Source organism: Trachemys scripta, chromosome 10, assembly GCF_013100865.1.
Source record: "Trachemys scripta elegans isolate TJP31775 chromosome 10, CAS_Tse_1.0, whole genome shotgun sequence".
NCBI lineage: Eukaryota > Metazoa > Chordata > Testudines > Emydidae > Trachemys > Trachemys scripta.
The window spans coordinates 9255794-9274421 of NC_048307.1; the positions used below are offsets into that span (position 1 = coordinate 9255794).

Consider the following 18628-nt stretch of genomic DNA (forward strand, 5'->3'; position numbering starts at 1 on the left):
CCCGGCCCGGCCCTGCACCGGCCCCGGCCAAAGAGGCCCCGGCCGAGCCCTCCATCCCTCCCTCCCGATTTTCCCGGACATGCCCGGCTTTTGGGGATTTCCCCCCGGACGGGGATTTGAACCCCCAAAAGCCAGACATGTCCGGGAAAATCCGGACGTATGGTAACCCTATTCAAATGACTTCAGCAGAACTCAGGGCTGAATCCAGCAGGCTACCTAAGCAGTCTCTCTGATTTCCATCGGACACTAGAGCTGTATGAATGCTGTAATTCCACATGTTGTGTACATGCCACAACTGCAACTCCGGGGAATAGCTAATTTACACTAGCTGTGATCTCCCTTTCCTCCCCTGCCCCCTGTGAAGGCAAAAAAGTGAGAGATTGCGGTAGCTGGCAGTGTTGTTTTATGTCCAGTGCTTGGCAGAAATGTTGCCTCAGACTCCCTGTGATGTGCATCATGAGATTACCTCACTTTGGCCTAAAAGTTTCTCTGTCTCTACTGCTGTTCAGCGCAATGTGTTGGATAGATTCCCCCTCCCACACCAGAGGCAGCTGCATCTCAGAGATGCTGTGTGTATCTAGAGGGCGACGCATTTAGGGGTGGAAGGTCTATCCTAGGGATAGACGTCTATGGCTGCCATCACAGTAACCTCTGAGTGCCTCGCAGATATTGATGAACTAGGAGCATGTTTTCATCCCCTTTGTGCAGATGGGGAGCCGAGGCATACAGAGAATAAGTGACTTGCCCAAGGTCACATGAAAATGCTGTGGCAACGGAGGAGCTGACCCCAGATGTCCCGAGCCTTCAGTAAAGGAATATCCTTCCTCCCCCAACGACACGACAGAAACGCTCACGCGGACGCAGTACTATAAAAAGGGAACAGTTCCACTTTAAATGGCAGCCTCTGAAAGCCCCTTTAAGTGAGGGTGTTGTCCCTGCCAGCTAGAGCAAAAGACAAGCGCGCTCGTCACAGCGAGTGCCGGGGAGGGTCTGGACAGCCTGGCTAGCAGGTCCCTGCAGCTGGACTCCGGTGTCCTACCTCGGAAGCTGGGCCAGCTCCTTTTGATTCTTGGTCGAGGGACGTCAAACCTCACGTAGGTGCCGCTGCCAGCCAGCTCAGTTTCATGCCCCAGGCTGCCCGGAGGGGAGCCCACCTGCCCACAAGGCCGATTTTCCTGGGGAAAGCACAAGAGGGATCAGGGTAGCGTTGAACCAGGGGGTATTTTGCAAAGAAAAGCTCAGGGGGAGGAGGGGGAAAGACTCCGGGAACGTATCCGGCTTGATGTAAGACCGTCCTGCTGTCACTAGCCAAGCCAGAATGGATGAGGTCAGTGGCTCTAATACACTCCATCCAGGAAGGGCAGAGGGAAATATGGGTTAGATTGAGCGATCAGTTTATGTGCCATGCTAGGACACCCACCTTTATTGTAGAGATTTATATACAATACTTCAGTTCTCTCTGCACCAATGCACCAGTAGAGGGCGCCACATACCTCCTAAAAGAGGGGCTCTCGCATTTTTCCATAGAGTGCACACCAATGGAAAGCAGGTTGTCTTGTAGGCCCATCTCCTCTCCCATTCCGGGCTGCACAGCCCACCTCCCCTCCCGTGCCCAATCGCGTACCGTCCCTATGGCAACCTCAGCAATTGTTTGCACAGGATAGTAATGGTAGACATGTCACAGTTACAAGCAAAGAGCAGGGGCCAGCGTGCAGAGATCAGGCGGCCTACCAGAAAGAGCTGAACCAGTGACAGGGTGGCAACCCCTGTCCTACAGCCAATGAGATGCAGGCCAATTATCACACTCATTCATGAACATCGTCTGTGAGGGGCTGGAGCACGGAGCACTGCATTTCTAGCCCACCACTCTGCCTGCGAAGCTGAAGGAGCAGCCCTGCTAATGCCCTTCGGCAGGGACTTGTGTGGCAGACAGACCGTGATGAGAAGCAAAGCATGGCTCTCATGCCAAACAACTGACACCACTGGTTGGAGCTGCTCAGCTTGCCGCTTTCCTGGGTCTGGGGGCAGATGCTGTGCTCCAAGTTCTAACCCAACTCTGGGTTCTGCACCAAAAGGCCACCTGGACCAAACCACTGCATCTTTGTACACTTTTGTCAGTCCTTCCCATTTGCCTAGGAGATAGCTTCCCCAGCACATCAGCCTCAGGCAAGCAGCAGGAGGCCCAGGACAGAGGCAGCAGAACCCCCGCGGGATCTAAAAGCTCTGGCACACCCGCCCACATAGCACAGAAAGGGAGACTTACGAATCTGACATCCTCTGCAGTGACGTCGTGGTGAACCCTGTATCCGGTGCCGTGGTCTGGGACCCCTTTGCCCTCAGGTGCGCCCTCCCGGGAGCAGGCAGTGTAGTACCGGACGAAATGGGTGCGCTTCACCAGCAGGTGGAGAATGAAGCACATGAGCTCGATGCCGATGGAGATGAAGAAGAAGATGATGGTGTTCTCCTTCTCGTCCGACAGGAGGAGTTTGGTGAAAATGCGGCTGAGGGAGATGATCACCCCCGCGGTGCCTGAGTGGAAGAGAGCACAAGCAGGCCCGTCGGCACAGGGGGTCCAGGGACAGCGCGCCGCTTAATGGCCGGGGCTGCAGAGCCATTCTGGAGCGGGTTTGAAACCCACTGACAAGGACAGAACCCAAGATGTGACTCGGTGGCCAGGCCGGGCCTGTCTTGGCCTGGCCCCAGAGAGGGGCACTAACACGTACTGAGTGGGCTGGTGTGGGCTGGATGGAATGAGAACTGACAACTGCTGTGAGCCAGCGGCTACTCTGTGAGCTGAGATGATTTCTGTCAGTAAAGCTGATTCCCTAGTACTTCCCCCAGCAACACAGGAGAACAGGCACCTGGTCCCGGCCTTGTTTGCTTTGGAGTTAGCTGCAATGGGGGAAAGTGAGTGGAGAAGCCAGTGGCGCAGCACTTTTATCTCCCCGACAAAGGGGTGAGGCACAGGAACTGTCTGTTCTCTCTCCCTGCTGTGAGACGGCTCATCTCCTGCTGGGGGAAATACAGGGGAATCGGCTCACACCACACAGACCTGGCGCTGCCCCGTCAGCTGGCAGTCCCTGGCAATGCTCGTGCTTTGCTCTCTTGGGCGTTAGCAGCAGCCGTACATGTGCAGAGCAAAGGGAAACAGCGTCAGATCAGTGCACGCACCCCTCTGCCAGTCAGTGTATTTCCCCGAGGAACCCAGGAGCTAGCACTAGGCAGAGTTACAATGCCAGAGTTTTCATGCCCCTATGTGTAAGCGGAAGGGACAGGCCAACCACACTGAGTGCTGTTCATTACCCCAGCCCATGGGAGGGGGCAGCCTTTCTTTCTGGCCCACATGCCCACTGTAATTACAGTTTTTCTCTGTCTGGCGTAGGGCCAGCTGGCCACTGACTGATGAAAACACCAACCAAAGACCAACGAATTTCCCCATCAGTCAAAATATCAGTGCGAGCACCCCAGCTGTCGTCAGTTAGCGCATCTGCCAATGGTAGGTGGTGAGCGTGCCCACCACCTGCTAGTGTGTGCCAAGGCCAACGGGTCTGAGCACAGCAGGATGTCAAATCCATTATCCCGGCCAATGGCTATTGACTTTACCAGGAAAAGACTAACGCCTCTTCTGGACAGCAGCACCTGAGGAGTGAGCAGCATGCCGGTCGGTTTCCAGCGAGCCATCTCAGGGAGCAGGGCTGGAGACAGCGATTGGTGGGCTTGCTGGGCCAACGTACGCTGGCAATGGGGGATGGAGCGGTCTTCTAAAGAAGACTCAGCTAATAATGAATGAAGGCCTTTGCTGTGTACATTGAAAGATGGGCTGCAATCTAACTGGGATAGAGGTCACCCCTACCCCTGGTCACGGCAGAGACTCTATCCTCTGTTCTACTCGCTGTAAAATGCCCTGCGACATGAGTGTGCTGTCTGCATGCCGCTCATGCTGTCCTCCCCTCTACAGAGCTAGAGAGACAGCTGTAGAAACACGGCTGTTACATCTACACTGCAACAGTGACTGCAGCACATGGAGACATACCCGAGCTAGCTACCAACCGCAGTGAAGCACAGGCTTCAGCATGGACTAGTCACCCGAGTAAGTGCCCCGGGTCCCAGAAGGGCTTGTACAGGCCGCACTGAAGTCTAGGCCACCACAGCGTCACAGCTATGAGCACTCGGGTGAGCTAGACTCCAGCTAGCTCAGGTATGTCTACATACGCTGCAATCACACCTCTGACCTCGGCACAGCCGTACCCCGTGTATGCGACTTTGCTCTGGGCGTAACGTTACCAGATTGCTAAAGGCGGGCTCCGCCTAGACCTCTTAGCGTGGAGAAGTCACATCTCTCAGCAGCATCTTCCCCAAGAACCTGACATTGTGGTGGATGGACCATTGCAACCCGGTTCTGTCTAGGTCTACCCTGTCAGCTAGGGATGCTCCCAGCTCCCGCAGCCAAACCCGTGTGAGCTTGAGAGCACGGGAAGCAGCAGCACGGCTCGCCTGAAGCCTGGGCGGCCAGCCCATGACGCTGATCACGGCTGCCCGTGCTACCGTGGCTAGCACAGTAGCTTGATGAGAGCTAGCATGAGTATGTCTGCGCGAGCTGGGAATCACATCTGAGCTCCAAGCATAGACGTCGTCTCTGTGTCAAGCCGGGGGTCTTTATTACACGTGCCAACTAATGATTACATCCAGGAGAATGGGCCAACTGAGGACGCACTGGCCAATGTGCCAGCTAGCAGCTGGATAATGAGCCGATTATCTAATCCGAACCGCGAGTCGCTCTGCCAGCTAGCAAGCTTTGAGACTCCAGGGTTAGGAGGATACTCACTCTCGCCAGTCATCACCCCCTGGGTGTACCGCTTGGGCAGCATCCCGGTGTAGCCGTAGAAACTGGATTGCTGCACTTAAAGAGAGAGGCGCGCCGAAAAAAGAGAGGAGAAGAGGTATTATTCCCTACCCACAATTCCGCGGGGATCTAGGCCAAATATATTGCTGGGAGTCCTACCAAGGTCCCTGGAGAGGTTGAAGCAGAAGAGGTTGGTGCAGTTCTGATTCAAGGCAGCACATGCTTAACTTTAAGCTCATTGTAGCTGGGGAAGGACTCAAGCAGGTCTAAGTGCTTTCAGGAATCAGAACCGCCTTCTTCACTCTTGCCAACGCTATAAGAAGACAATACTGTGGAAAGGCACCAGCTCTCGGTCCTGGATACCTCCGGCCCATGAGAGCCCGAGGTACTAAAAGCCAAACTGTAACAGGGTGTTGGGGCAGGGGTGAGGGTGCAGATTGAATCCGGTTGTTTACAGATGTGAAGCATCACGTGAACGACTCGTGTTCCAGAGTGTTAAACAGCATCATAAAGAAAATCATAAAAAGGCTGTAAACACACCTGGGCTAGCTGGTGCTAATTAGCTGCAGAAGGCTGGGTTTTTACGGGATGAAATATGGTCGGCGAATAAAAATCACCCACTTGGGGATTGCCCTGGGATTAACAAGTCCCGCTGCCCAGCAGCTGCACGGGGCCCTGGAATTTCATTATTCCAAAGCATTCAGTCACAAGGGAAAAGGCTTTGGTTAGCACAGTAACAACTGGACTTGATGGCTTTTGGGTTACTAATATTTTCAAAATGAACCAGAAACTCAGCAGCTGGAACAGCAAGCAGTGATTCAAAAATCATAAATGCGTCTCCGTAGCTCAAAAACGGGCACTTTACAGAGCCCAAAATGGGAGGCGGAACACCCCGCCCCCTCCCCCCCACAGACTTTTTTCACCCAACAAGAGGTGGGGTTCAATTCACGTTCTTTTCTAGCTAATCTATCTGCCTGGTACTCGTATGCCCCACCCCATCAGCACTTCCCAACACAACTAACAAACCAGCCAGGCCAGCTGGCAAAGCAAGGAGCAGCGGTGGCTCTGCTGATTTACCCCGGCTTGGGATCTGGCCCCATTGACTGACCTGGTGATGCTAGGGATGCATGTTTGATTGATGATGGGCTGGGGGGGGGGGTACGGAGTTTGGTATTTGGGGGTTCCAAGAGAAGCTGAAAGCCCCCCAGGCCATCAGGCAGCACTTTATGCAAATGAGGATAATGTTATGCAAATATATGCCATTTAATGCAAATCAGATATCTCCTGGTTTTCGCTGGCAGGTGTGCATGCTGCTTCATGTGCTATGGGTTATAGGGTGTTCCCGGGATCTGAGAAGAGCAGATGTAAGTGACCGAACAAATCTACTTCAGAAGAAGAGTGGGGAGATGGTTCAGGGAGCAGGGATCTGGAGTTTCAGGCAGCAGCAGGTGGCCCATCAGGGGCTGCAAACCGCTGAGTTATATGGACCCAACAGAAATGTCAGAAGGTTTGTTCCTGCTTTTCCTTGCAAGGAAATAGGATCTTTGAGGGGAGGGGCAGTTTCCCCCTTCCAGATACTCCCCTCTCTATTTTCAAGCAGGCCTTGTACCCTGAAACAAGACTCTGCTCTCCCCAAAACCACCTGGCCTGTCCTCCTTGTGCCAGTCTTCACATACCTGTGCAGCCGAAGGCCACGACCCCTACGGCTATCAGGTTAATAGCATACGCTTGCCTGTGGGTGAAGAGCTCCAACCAGACATCGCAGATACTGACGAAGAGAAGGGGACCCAGAGCGAACAGGTATCCTGCAGCGAACAAGATGGACACGGGAGTCAGGGGGCAGAGCTGGAAGCCAGCCTTTGGACTGGCTCCAGACAGCGATGTGATGAGTTCGGCAGCCTGCGGAATCCCAGTGAAAACCCAATGGGCCAAGTGCCAGAGCCACTGGAACAGCGCGTCCCTGCACTGAGGCGGAGATGGAGTTACAGAGCAGATGAACAAGGGGCCAGAGAAACCCCCCGTTTCTTTCCATCTACACCAAGATGGCTTTAGTTATTTAACTGCTTATGGGGCAGAATGGAAGCCTAGGCATCGACATGTGGGTTCCTCGTGATGTTTGAGTTTCTAGGCAGCCAGATGTTTGGGCGTCCAAATGTCTGCCTGATTGTATTTCTGGTGTCCCGCTAATGGTGTGTCTGAAAGTTTGGGTGTTTAATTTAATATATGGAGATATCCTATCTCCTAGAACTGGAAGGGACCCTGAAAGGTCATCAAGTCCAGCCCCCTGCCTTCACTAGCAGGACCAAGTACTGATTTTTGCCCCAGATCCCTAAGTGGCCCCCTCAAGGATTGAACTCACAACCCTGGGTTTAGCAGGCCAATGCTCAAACCACTGAGCTATCCCTCCCCTCCAGTTTACACTGGATGCTGGGCTAAATCTAAGTGACTGGGTGGCCTGTGGCTTGGGTGAATGGAATATGCTTACACTGCTTTGCACATGACCAGCCCGGATCTCCCAACCCCCTTCCCCCTGGAAACTGAATAGAAGGTATCTGCACACACAACACGCATCTCGTCCTCGCTGCTGGGAGATCAGGCGGGGAGCAGAAGTGACACTCCGGTACTCTGAAGGGGCCGTGGACGGGCAATGATATCTCAGTGCTTGCAGCCTGTTCCCAGGTCAGTTGGTGGAGACGCGCTGGAGACGGGAGTAGAGTCCATCCTTCTGGCAAACGCTACCCTGACCGCTTGCACCGATGGGATGGGACAATAGCCAAGGAAATATGGTAGCCCCAGAATGCGGGGGTAGGCTTGGGTCCTGTCCGGATCCCTGGGGTAGGGGAAGGAATTGGAGAGACCTACCCACAGAAATCCTGGTGTGCAAACTCAGCAGCTCCACCAGGGCGTTGTTCAAGATGACAGCTACCAAGGCTACCAGGATGTAGGTGAGGCTCATATCAAACACAATGGAGGTCCCTGCAGAGCAACAGAAGAGGTGAGGGCGGTCAGCAACGCTCCAAGAGCAGCGTCGGACTAAGTGCGTTGAGTTCAGCCGGGAGAGCAGGGTGCTATCAAGCTACTGCTGACCACAGGTCTGTGTTGGCACCTTGGTGAACAGAATTTGGGGTCTGGTGGCTGTTCTGTATTTCCCCCAGCCCACCTGTCTGGTTTATCCGAGGGCTGAACCAGGCTCAGTGTTTATAGTGCCATTGTTTGGGTAACTCAGCTGCGGGCTCAAAAGCACAATTTCAGGGTTGCCTTGTCTAGGGATATCCAGGAACAGGAAACATTTTCCAGGTTGTGGAAATAGGCAGCCAGGGCTGTCCGAACTAGAAGGCTGTGGAATGATAGAAAGTGGGGAGAGGGTCTGGGGAGATACCCCAGGGGCAACACAGGAGATGCCCGTGGGGCAGCTGCACATTTTTTATAGCTCCACTTTGCACTCAGGATACAAACACCCCTGGGTGATACTGCTGTCATTAATTGGGCTACATTTGTGAGTTCAGGCTGGTAGACATCCAGCACCTGTAAATATTTGCATCCAGAAGAACTGGGAGACCAGGACAAGTCCTATTTCAAAACCAGACCCCCACCAAATACACAAACACTCACTTCGGCAGCCTCTGTCTTTTCAACATCCTAGCACCAGCTTCTAGGATCTCCTGTCACTAAATGTGACTGTGTTTGCTATTGGCATTTAACATCAGGAATCCGGACTGCTGGCTTTCAAAGGTTAAATGTGAACTGGAAATCAGCGGCTTGTCCGGCTGATTCCCCTCTGCCTGTCAGACTAGCATTCTCCTGCTAATGAGGACTCTGACGTGACAGCTTCCATGTCATGTCCTGGCTCAGGGTGAATGAAATCCAGGGAGCAGAGCCTGGGACATGCCAAACCACCATCGCCGGGAAGGACCCACCTGGATATTTGTGATGCAAATAGTCCACATCTGTGATAAAGCTGTTGTACGGCAGGAGAAATCCAACCCCTGCTAGCAGCATGGCAAAGTAAATCCCATGGTATCGATCCTGGGGTTCGGGGTCTTCCGAGGCTACACGCCAAAATATGACAGAACATGTGACCGTTATGGTGATGGGCCTCTTAGAACCCAACACAGAGTCCTACAGACAGGCTGGGAAATATATCGAGAGGCAACAGATTTATTGTTCATTGAGATGAGGTACAGAACATTCCCAAATGACAGGCTCTGTCTGGGTCTTGCAGCTTTAGTAAAGAATCCCTGTTATATTCATTCCAACTCTCTTCTCTCCCATGAGACGCTGCAGTGCCATTATTCTACTCGATCACCCACACAGGAATAACCAGACTAGACCAGTGGTCCAGCTCGTCTGGGACCCTGTCTCTAACAATGGCCAGCATTAGCTGCTTCAGCGGAAGGGGCAAGAAACCCACATATCGGACATCTGTGTAGTACCAGCCAACGGGGGAAGTATCTTCCTAAAGACACTCATACGTATGGATCTGTGTACACATGCCTCTGTTCACCTACCTCTGTTCCCAGCCTTCCATACCAGGAGCAAAGAGGGAGGTTTTTCTATCACAGAATTAAATGGTCCCTGTACTAGGAGAAGTTATTTATCTCCACAGCCAGATGTATTTTCACAGAATCACTGACCCCAGCCCAGCCACACTTCTGCACGTGAACCCCCCCACCCCCGCGGAAAGAGCAAAGCAGAGACACCTGCTTGTTATCTCAGGTGGGCTCACAAGGGAACATCTGGGGGCCCCAAAAGAGCAACAGCTGTATTAAATCTCAGCCTTTCCCAAAGGGCCACCTAATGGCCCAGGGGCGAGTGCTCCACAAGGCCACGTGGGAAAGCAGCCTCCAAGCCCTAACCCCTCATTACAGGGTCGGAGAGCTCCCAGACGGATTAAACAGCAGGGTCAATGTAAATGGCGGGATTCATGCTTGATAGCTGTCTTGCAGGGTTCCCATAATGTGCCCAACACCAGGCTCACCTATGGCGCTCCACAAATAAACACCAGCCTGGCTAAACTGCACCCTGTGAATAGAGGCATTTCAACAGTGACTCTGGCTGTATAAGAATACCAGGCCTTTGATGTGCAATGGACGGCAGTAATCTGGTATGAAGCAGTCCCGTGCCAACCAAATGTACGTACAGGGAGTGATTGGCAGAGGTTCAAACCTAGGGCCAGAGCCGCAGCTGGTGCAAATGCAACTAGCCCCAGTGGAGGTAAGGTAAGGGTCTGTCCTACAGCTGGCACCTGCTTAAGTGACTCAGCCTGTGAGATGTTGGGAGTAAACTCTTGAATAAGATCATCTTGGCCAGGGGAGCGACTGCTTGTTAATTGCTTTCCTGTCATCTGGGAACACACCGCAGTTATGACATGTCGGAGTCTGCACTGTTCAAATACCGGGGGCTCTGCACAGGGAAGTGGTAATGTGTGTGCCTTGCAAATAGCACGGGCCCCCAGGCTCCCCACTGCCCCGGCATCAGACGGAGAGGAATGAAAGCACGTCAGGAGCCACAGAGAGGCCTGGCAGTGAAGGGGGAGTGATTAAGAGCCGAGGGAGGAGCCACGATACATCGCACGCTTCCTCATCCCAGCCCCAAGAATGGCCTTTCTTACCCAACCCTGCTGGGATGTCAAAGCCCGCACGCCTCCTCCGAGGGGAGGGCTCAGCAGGAGGGTGGCCAGCCAATAGCCATGCAGTTGCTGGCCCAGTCATGCTCCCGTGGCTAGTGAGCAGAGAAGCATCCTGCGTGCTGCCTCGGACCCACGCAGTTGGGGAATTCCCTGCTTGTTTTGGTGGGTCCTGGCTGCAGCACCCCCATGCCAGTCCTGGGGATGTGGGAGGGTTACAAAGCCACAAAGCTTTGGGATTAGCTTGTTCTCCTCACAGGCTGTTTGGACGCAGGAGAACGTCCGGGCCATGGCAACAGCTCAGGGGCTGCCTGGACAGCAGCCTCCACTCACAGTAGTTATGCTTAAGGACTGGGCCAAATGGCTCCTGTACAATAAGAACCAGCCCCAGACGCTGGCCAGGATTTGAACCGAACCTTCTGGAGCCTTGGGAAAAGTTCCCCGAACGTACCGTTGTTATTATGTCCACCCTGTCCTGTGGTCTCTGTGCTTCCGGGTCTCATTTGGGCCTGAAGCATTACCACAATGAGGTAATGGCTGCCCAAGGGGCGTGTCTGGCCTGGCCAGAAGACCTTGCAAGAAAGCCCACCCCTGTGAGATCTCCCGACCCAAGGAGCCAGGATAATCTGAACACCTGGCCAAAGTCTGGGGGGGGCAAAACAGGGTTTGCCCATCGCTCTGTGATACGTGGAACATTCTGCTGGTTGGTGCAGCACTGGCTACGACAACGCTCTCTCTCCCCACTCCCCTCCCTGCATCCAGGGAGCCACCTCAGCAGTCTGTCACTGCCATCGCTAGGTGCCCCGTTCAGCCCTTCCTCCACGCTCCCTCCTTGCGAGCCAGGAGAGATGCGAAGCCCAGCCACCAAGCCCTACCTGGCTCCATGAAGGTGAGGACTCCCTTGGCCTGATTCCCTTTCGCCTGCAGCTCCTCCTCCTCCAGCTGGTAGCTGTCAAAGCTGAAGCTCATCACCACGTTCCCCTCGGGGGTCACCACGGGGCTGATGTCCTTGAAGTGATCTCCTCTGACGGAGCCCATTGTGGCTGACCTAAAGCAAGAGAGGACACCATCAGCTCAGCCCCAGCGTGGTCCTCAGGGGATACCCCCCAGGGGCTTATTCCCAACAGGGCCAAGAGCTCAGCTAACGTAATACGTAGTAGGGAAAACATTAAACGCTCCATGCAAAATAGCATAGTAGCTAGTGAGGGAAAAGAGCTGTGAGATCATCTGGCCCTTCCCCCTGCTAGAGCCAGAATGACCACAGCATCTCAAGTGCTTTGCCCTGTCTAGTTTTAACTGCCCCAAGCGACGGGGCTCCTGCTGGCCTCAGTCCTGGAAGGCTTTAGTGTAATTCACCTCACTGGCAGGACGGCTCTCCTGATAATCAGCCATTTCCTTTGCTCAGTCTCATCCTGTTTCTTCTCGTTACACCCCAGGGCTTCTGCATCATTTCTCACAGCAGCTCACACTAGCTGAACGTTTGGGACTGGAGGGATGTGCATAGTTTCATTTTCAGCCCAGACTCAGAGCATTGCTCTTAGCAGCTGGCACTGGAGAGAAACAGTATTCTTAGTGGACCAAATCCTGAGGGCCTTATTGAAGCAAAAGCCCACCGAAGCTAATGGGCCCAATCCACTGCAGTCAATGGGAGCTGCAGGTGCTCGGCAACTCAGAGGCAAAGGGGCTCTGTAAGGAGTGCAGGTTGGAGACTGCAGACTGGTCTCAGGTTATTTTGTTGCAAGGCCACAAGGAAATCCAATTGCTCCTTCGCTCCCACTTGCTCCTTCGTCCACTGCCTCCGGAGACCTAGCTCAGGGATGGCTATTTCGGCAGAGACCTTTAGGCCTGCCGTCATATAGCCTTGCATTCTTTGCACAGGTGCGTTCCTTCCACAGACACTCCTTAAAGGGCCCTGCATTACTGTATGCAATTCAGCACCTCGTGTGGTGCACCGAAGCGAGCCCCCTTTGGCTGACCCTTTCCTCCGGCAGCTCAGGGTTCTGCCCAGGCTGCAGAACAGATCTTTGCTCCCAGGTCCAGTCACTGTCTCGTCCATCTCAGTAGCTTCTACTGCACTGGCACCAAATGCAAGAGCAGAGACAGCAGCTTTGAGCTGGGCTATCTAGAGAGCTTATCTCAAGCTTTGAGGGGTGGTGGTAAGGTTTATCGCCGCTGCAAATCCCTCACTGAAAGCCTCCAAACCCGATAAGCCGGCAGGACGGGGCTGCTGCCACTCAGTGGGGTTTTCACACTGACAGCAAGGGGGTTTCCTGCCTTGGGTGTCAGGGTGACAGCAACGGCTGTCAGGGGTTTGCTTTGGTGCTGGGGTTTTAATGTCCCCATGTTCCTGCTCTGCAGCAGCCTGTCACGTGCTTCAGTTTCAATAAATAAACCCAAGGAGGTTTTTTTTTAATCCTCCGTTTTGCCAGGAACCACAATATGAAAAAGCCCAAGACAGGGGCCAGAATAGACCAACCAGGGCGGCCTTGGCTCCAGACCAGGCAGTCAGCTGGGTTAAAGAGGACTTGGGACTGGCCACGAGACGGCATCGCTGGCTGATTAACGACCAAGAGCGAAGTGCCATGGGCGAGGCAATGCTGTCTGTGGTTAGAGCAGTGGGCAGGGTTCTATTCCTGGCGTGGATGCTGACTCATTGTATGCCCTTGGGAGAGTTGTTTAACCTCTGCGCCTCAGTTTACCTTTCTGTAATATGAAGATAATACCTTCCTCACAGGCTTTAGAAAATGTTTGTAAAGGCATTTGAGAGCCTCATCTGAAGGCAAAGGGTAAACTATTGTAACAAACTGGTGGCCCTCCTACAACTTTGTGCATGACTCTATGCTGTCCGTGTGATCAAGGAGCACTTCAACACGGGGAGAGAACCCAACGCCTCCTGGTCTGAAAGCAGAGGCCCTACCCCTTGAGCTGAAGGAGACTCTCTGTTAGCAGCATAAAAGAGTTCTGCTAAGAGTTGGAGATTCCCATTCCCTCCAGTAGTGGGCGGTGTAGATACATAACCTTCCCAGCAGGGCAGGTTGGAAGGCTGGTGTGATGTTTACTGTTCGTGCCCCAGGGCGGCATGATGTGAAACATCAGCTGCTTCACACTGTCTGAGAGCTCGGTAATCAATGGGACAATAACTTGAGGCTCCTGGACACTCAGGGACATCTCCCCCTTATCCTGGCCCTGGCGGGTGCTCTGAATTTCTGCAGCAGGCCTCGGAGAGAATCTGGGCTTCTCAGTAGGGGATCCCCAAGTGAATGGCTTTGCAGGGAGACCCAGATTTGTTTGAACTGGCCCTAGCTCCACCATTCCCAGGGCTGTAATTTCCAACCCAAACCGGGGGCTCCAAACCCCAAACCTGTGAGCCCAGCAGAGATCAGCAGGAACCACTTTAACCGATCCTTGCTGTCATGAGGGGCCACTTACAAAGAACCCCTTTAAACTTAACTGGGGCTGTGTTGCAGGGACCTAGCTCTGCCTCTAGGTGGTGCTCTAGGCCACCTCAGGCAGGAACATGCCTCCCAGAGTTGGGAGTCTTTTGGATTTGATTTGTTTTCTGTTGTGGTGAGCACCATGTGTCTGGCTACCACAATGAACGATGGCTCTGACGAGGGGGAAAATCTACCTGCATATCTGGAATCCCAACAGGAACACAGTGATTCCATTAGGGGTCTGATCAATTAAGTCTCCGACCCGACCCCAAGAAGCCTTGCAGGGAAGCTAGAGTTTGCAAAACTCCAAGAGGCTCTTGTGGAATCAGACAGCGCCAGCTGATACCTTGAATATTTGTTCTTAATGCAGGAACAGTTCATGTATATAGGTCCTCAGTGCACAGTTCTTTGCATGGTCAAAATCCTTTTAGATGATCCCCAGCTTCATTTCATTCCAAACACCATCAGAGGGTAGATCCTTATTTAAATACTCACCAGCAACCACACATCACTGAACAAAACCACTGACCCAGGAACCTATCCTTGTAACAAAGCCCGATGCCAACTCTGTCCACATCTCTATTCAAGTGACATCATCATAGGACCGAATCACATCAGCCATACCATCAGGGGCTCGGTTCACCTGCACATCTACCAATGTGATATATGCCATCATGTGCCAGCAATGCCCCTCTGCCACGTACATTGGCCAAACCGGACAGTCTCTACGCAAAAGAATTAATGGACACAAATCTGACATCAGGAATCATAATACTCAAAAACCAGTGGGAGAACACTTTAACCTGTCTGGCCATTCAATGTCAGACCTGCGGGTGGCTATCTTACAACAGAAAAACTTCAAAAACAGACTCCAAGGAGAGACTGCTGAGCTGGAATTGATATGCAAACTAGATACAATCAACTCAGGATTGAATAAGGACTGGGAATGGCTGAACCATTACAAACATTGAATCTGTCTCCCCTTGTAAATATTCTCACAGTTCTTATCAAACTGTCTGTACTGGGCTAGCTTGATTATCACTTCAAAAATTGTTTTTCTCTTACTTAACTGGCCTCTCAGAGTTGGTAAGACAACTCCCACCAGTCTCTAAGGTGCCACAAGTACTCCTGTTCTTCTTTTTGCGGATACAGACTAACACGGCTGTTACTCTGAAACCCACCTGTTCATGCTCTCTGTATGTGTGTATATATATCTCCTCAATATATGTTCCACTCTATATGCATCCGAAGAAGTGGGCTGTAGTCCACGAAAGCTTATGCTCTAATAAATTTGTTAGTCTCTAAGATGCCACAAGTACTCCTGTTCTTTTTGCGGATACAGACTAACACGGCTGCTACTCTGAAACCATTTCTAGTTATGTCTACTGTGTATTACCCCAACTGCCCACTGGATGTCAGTGGTGCTCCACCAAAACACAGCTTTAGGTACACTCATCGGGGGAATAAAATGCTCTAAAAACAGACTCACAGGGGTGGGGGGGAAATTCAATTTCAGTCATTTCCTGTCGCATTATGAGATGTGATGTTTGCTAGGATATAAAGGTTTACATGGAGTCTTAGCCATGATAAGCCGACGAGCCACATATTGGATAAACCAGGATAAAAACCTAATGCCGTAGTTAATTGGGTTGCAGTCCCAATGTCACACAAGCTAATGAAAGTTATATTGACCCCTTAGAAACTAGACCTTCCAAACTTTGATTGCTTCTTTGAGCCATAAACATATTTACTTATTCCAGAAACGTGCCACAGCATCCTCTGAATCTGTGTGATAGGCCAGTCAGTACCATTATGCTAATAGCATAATCCACTGTCTCTGCCTCTGACATGTGAATGTTGTTCTTTCAGAGACTAAAGGTCAAAGTAGCAACAACAGGTCCTATACTCCAGCCACAATCTAAGGGGAATGTGCCCTCTCCAACGAGCCGCCTGGCAATGCAACAAGAGCAAAGCAGCTGAACTACTCAAGGTAACTGCAACCCAAAATTGATCCAAACCGAGCATCTTGATCTTGGGCTTGGAATTTTTTGCCTGAACTTCCATTGAATGGAAAGAGGGTGAGGGTAAAAATCTAGCTACCTGCTCCTACATGGAACAAACGTAGGCCTCACGCATTGGGTCCACGCGCTGGATGAAGCTTGCAAGGTTGGCCGTACACAGCGACCTTGGAGTGTCACATTTTGAAGAAAATGAAATTACAACAGAAAACTGATCCCTCAGTCACCTTGAAGCACCAGAATTGACTCCTGGTCTGTTTCACAGGTTATTTCTTTAAGTGGGCTTCACTCCCTTTTAAAGGTGGGATAAAACAATTCTTGACGCTATCTGCCAGGAATCTGCTTACAGAACTGAGTTTGGAATTAGCACCTTTTTGTCTACTGTCAGGTCAATGCTTTGTTATTCTCTGTGAGAGATGCGAGACCATCCAACAAGGAACAGAGCTTTGACTGGCTCAGACAGGACTGGGAATGAATACAGATCCTTTCTGTATTATTTTTTGTTGAGAAAGTCACGCTTCATTAACCTTTTCTTAACACCCTACAGCAGAGTAATGAGAGCAGCTAAAATTATTAAAAACAAACACAGCAAAAACCACTTACCAAACACCTGATGCTAAAAGAAACAAATCAGATAAGACTAGACAGGAAATGGTCTCCAGACCCACTGTAAAGCCTGTGGTAGATTTTTTTTAAATAGAAAACCTATTATAAAAGCCTCTTATCACAACTTAAACGTCTTACTGATTATACTAGACCAATAAAGCTGGGAAGCATGGATGAACCTTTGCTGTTCTGCAGTCAATGCGAGTCCTTAATAACACCCGGCCCGATTCTGCACTCACAGTGGGTTTACACTGGTGTGCATCCATTGACACCGGTGCAGTTACTGCTCACTTACACCTCTATCAGCGAGAGAAGAATTGGGCCTTAGGCGAGTGACATCCACAGTCCCTTTCCCAGGCTCAGAACGGAGAGGATGGGGAGGATGACTCAATTCTCATCAGGAAGATTTTTGTGGGTTTTTTAAATATTTTCAGTAGCAAAAATCTAGTGATGGGTGTGGACAGTGGCTCTCCTCTAGCAGGTCCGGCTCCCTCTCCTAGGCAAGATTTATTCCCTTATCACTAAAAGCAGCCTGGATTGTTAAACCCCAGCACTGGGCTGCCCCACAATTGCTGATGCTCTCTGTCCCCGAAGCAACTTCTTTCCTCTTTCTAGCTCCTTCCCTCCTCTGCCATCTCCTAGCCCAGCTGTCCTGCTGCCAAGGTGGGCTCCTTACAGGGCTGTGAGCGGAGGAGAGGGTGAGAAAAGCCGGGCTGGAAGGGAGCTCAACACTGCGGCTCGCTCCGGGCTCTGCTCTCCTGCGGCTGTCTAAAGAGGGGCCCGGCGAGATGCCTGTCCCATTTCATGCCAGCAACAGCAACAAGCAACCACCTTCCATCTGCTCCCCATTCACCCCCATGCCACGAGCCGGGCTCCCGGCTCCCTCCCCTGCCTGGGATGCCCCCTCCTGGGGGCGCTGCGCAAACACCCACGTTGCACGAAGGCAGAGATTTGAAAAGCCCTGATTTAATTACAGTGCTATGGGGGGGGGGGGGGGGGGGAACCCCGCGGCGATCAGCCAGCGGCCGGGCGCCCCCCGGGGGGATTTTTTTTTTGGGGGGGGGAGTGATGCCTCCCAGCAGGTTCAGAGCCCGGGTGCATCTGGGGCGGATGGGGGTGTGTGTGTGTGGCTGTGTCTCCCCCCCACTGAAATCTCAAGCGAGGATTTACCCAGCTCCGTGCAATGTGCAACCTGCGCTGCTCGGGGTCTTTGTCCCCCGCCCCCGGGCCGCAGCCCGAGCCGGGCTGGGCGGCCCAAGCCCCGGAGCCGGGCTCCAGCCGTGCCCAACAGGTTAGCCCCGTCCTCCCTTCCTTACCTCCGCCCGGGCTGGCTCCGCCGCCGCCTCAGCGCTCCTGCCCGGCCGCCTTCAGCCCGGCCGCCTGAGCCAGCCCGCTGCCTCCCCTCGCCCGGCCGCCGGCTCCATCCAGCCTCTGCCCGCTCCGCTCGGCTCCGCGCCTGGGGGGAGCCGCCGCGGGGAGGCGGAGAGCGTGTGCGCGGCGGCCCAGCCCCAGCCCCCCGCTCCCTCCTCCTCCTGCAGCAGCCAGCCCGCCTCCTCCGTCCCCTTCACGCGCGCCCGGCGAGCCCCCGGGGCGTCCAGCCCTGCCCAGGGCGAGCTCAGGGGTGATGCCCGGGCCCCTGGTGCCAGCCCCAGGCGGGTCTCCAGCCCGCGGCTGGGGAGCTTAGGTGAACCCGGGTGGCGTTAGCAGCCCGCCCCTGGGTGCCCGCTCACCCTCTGCCCCCCTCCAGGCCAAGGGTGAGGATGGAGCCAGGCACAAAGGCAGCAGCCTTGGCAGTTTGGCCCGGGGGAGCTGGGCTGGGCGGGAGCAGCCAGGCGCACAAGGGGCACTGCCAGCCCTGCAGGAGGTGGCAGCTTCCCCCAGGCTGGTCTGAGCCAGCGCCTGGGCACCAGGCTGGGGGCCACTGGCTGGCAGACAGGGCCAATGGGTCTTGCTGCTTGTGGTTACCAAAGGCCTTGTGGGGACTTTTCACCATAGGAGCAGGAGTATTGCACCCCCCCCTCCGCAAAAACAACCTGGGTGTGGGGCCCGCAAACTGCCCTGCCCCACGCAGATGGGCACCTGAGATGGCTGTTTGCTTTAC

General features: G+C 53.3%; 1 protein-coding gene across 2 annotated transcripts in view; it reads right to left on the reverse strand.

Moving 5' to 3' along the window:
- SLC29A4 (solute carrier family 29 member 4) overlaps window positions 1–17984 on the reverse strand; it is a 30968-nt gene extending 12984 nt beyond the window's left edge. For both annotated transcript variants that reach the window (XM_034784359.1, XM_034784358.1), the window contains exons 1-8: window positions 17844–17984; window positions 11345–11517; window positions 8761–8892; window positions 7706–7819; window positions 6520–6648; window positions 4826–4900; window positions 2264–2529; window positions 1040–1175 (exon numbers count right to left, since the gene is read on the reverse strand). In XM_034784359.1, the coding sequence (XP_034640250.1) occupies window positions 1040–1175; window positions 2264–2529; window positions 4826–4900; window positions 6520–6648; window positions 7706–7819; window positions 8761–8892; window positions 11345–11507 (1015 nt within the window). In that variant the 5' untranslated portion in view covers window positions 11508–11517; window positions 17844–17984. The remainder of the gene's footprint in view (window positions 1–1039; window positions 1176–2263; window positions 2530–4825; window positions 4901–6519; window positions 6649–7705; window positions 7820–8760; window positions 8893–11344; window positions 11518–17843) is intronic.
- Window positions 17985–18628: the final 644 nt, after the last annotated feature.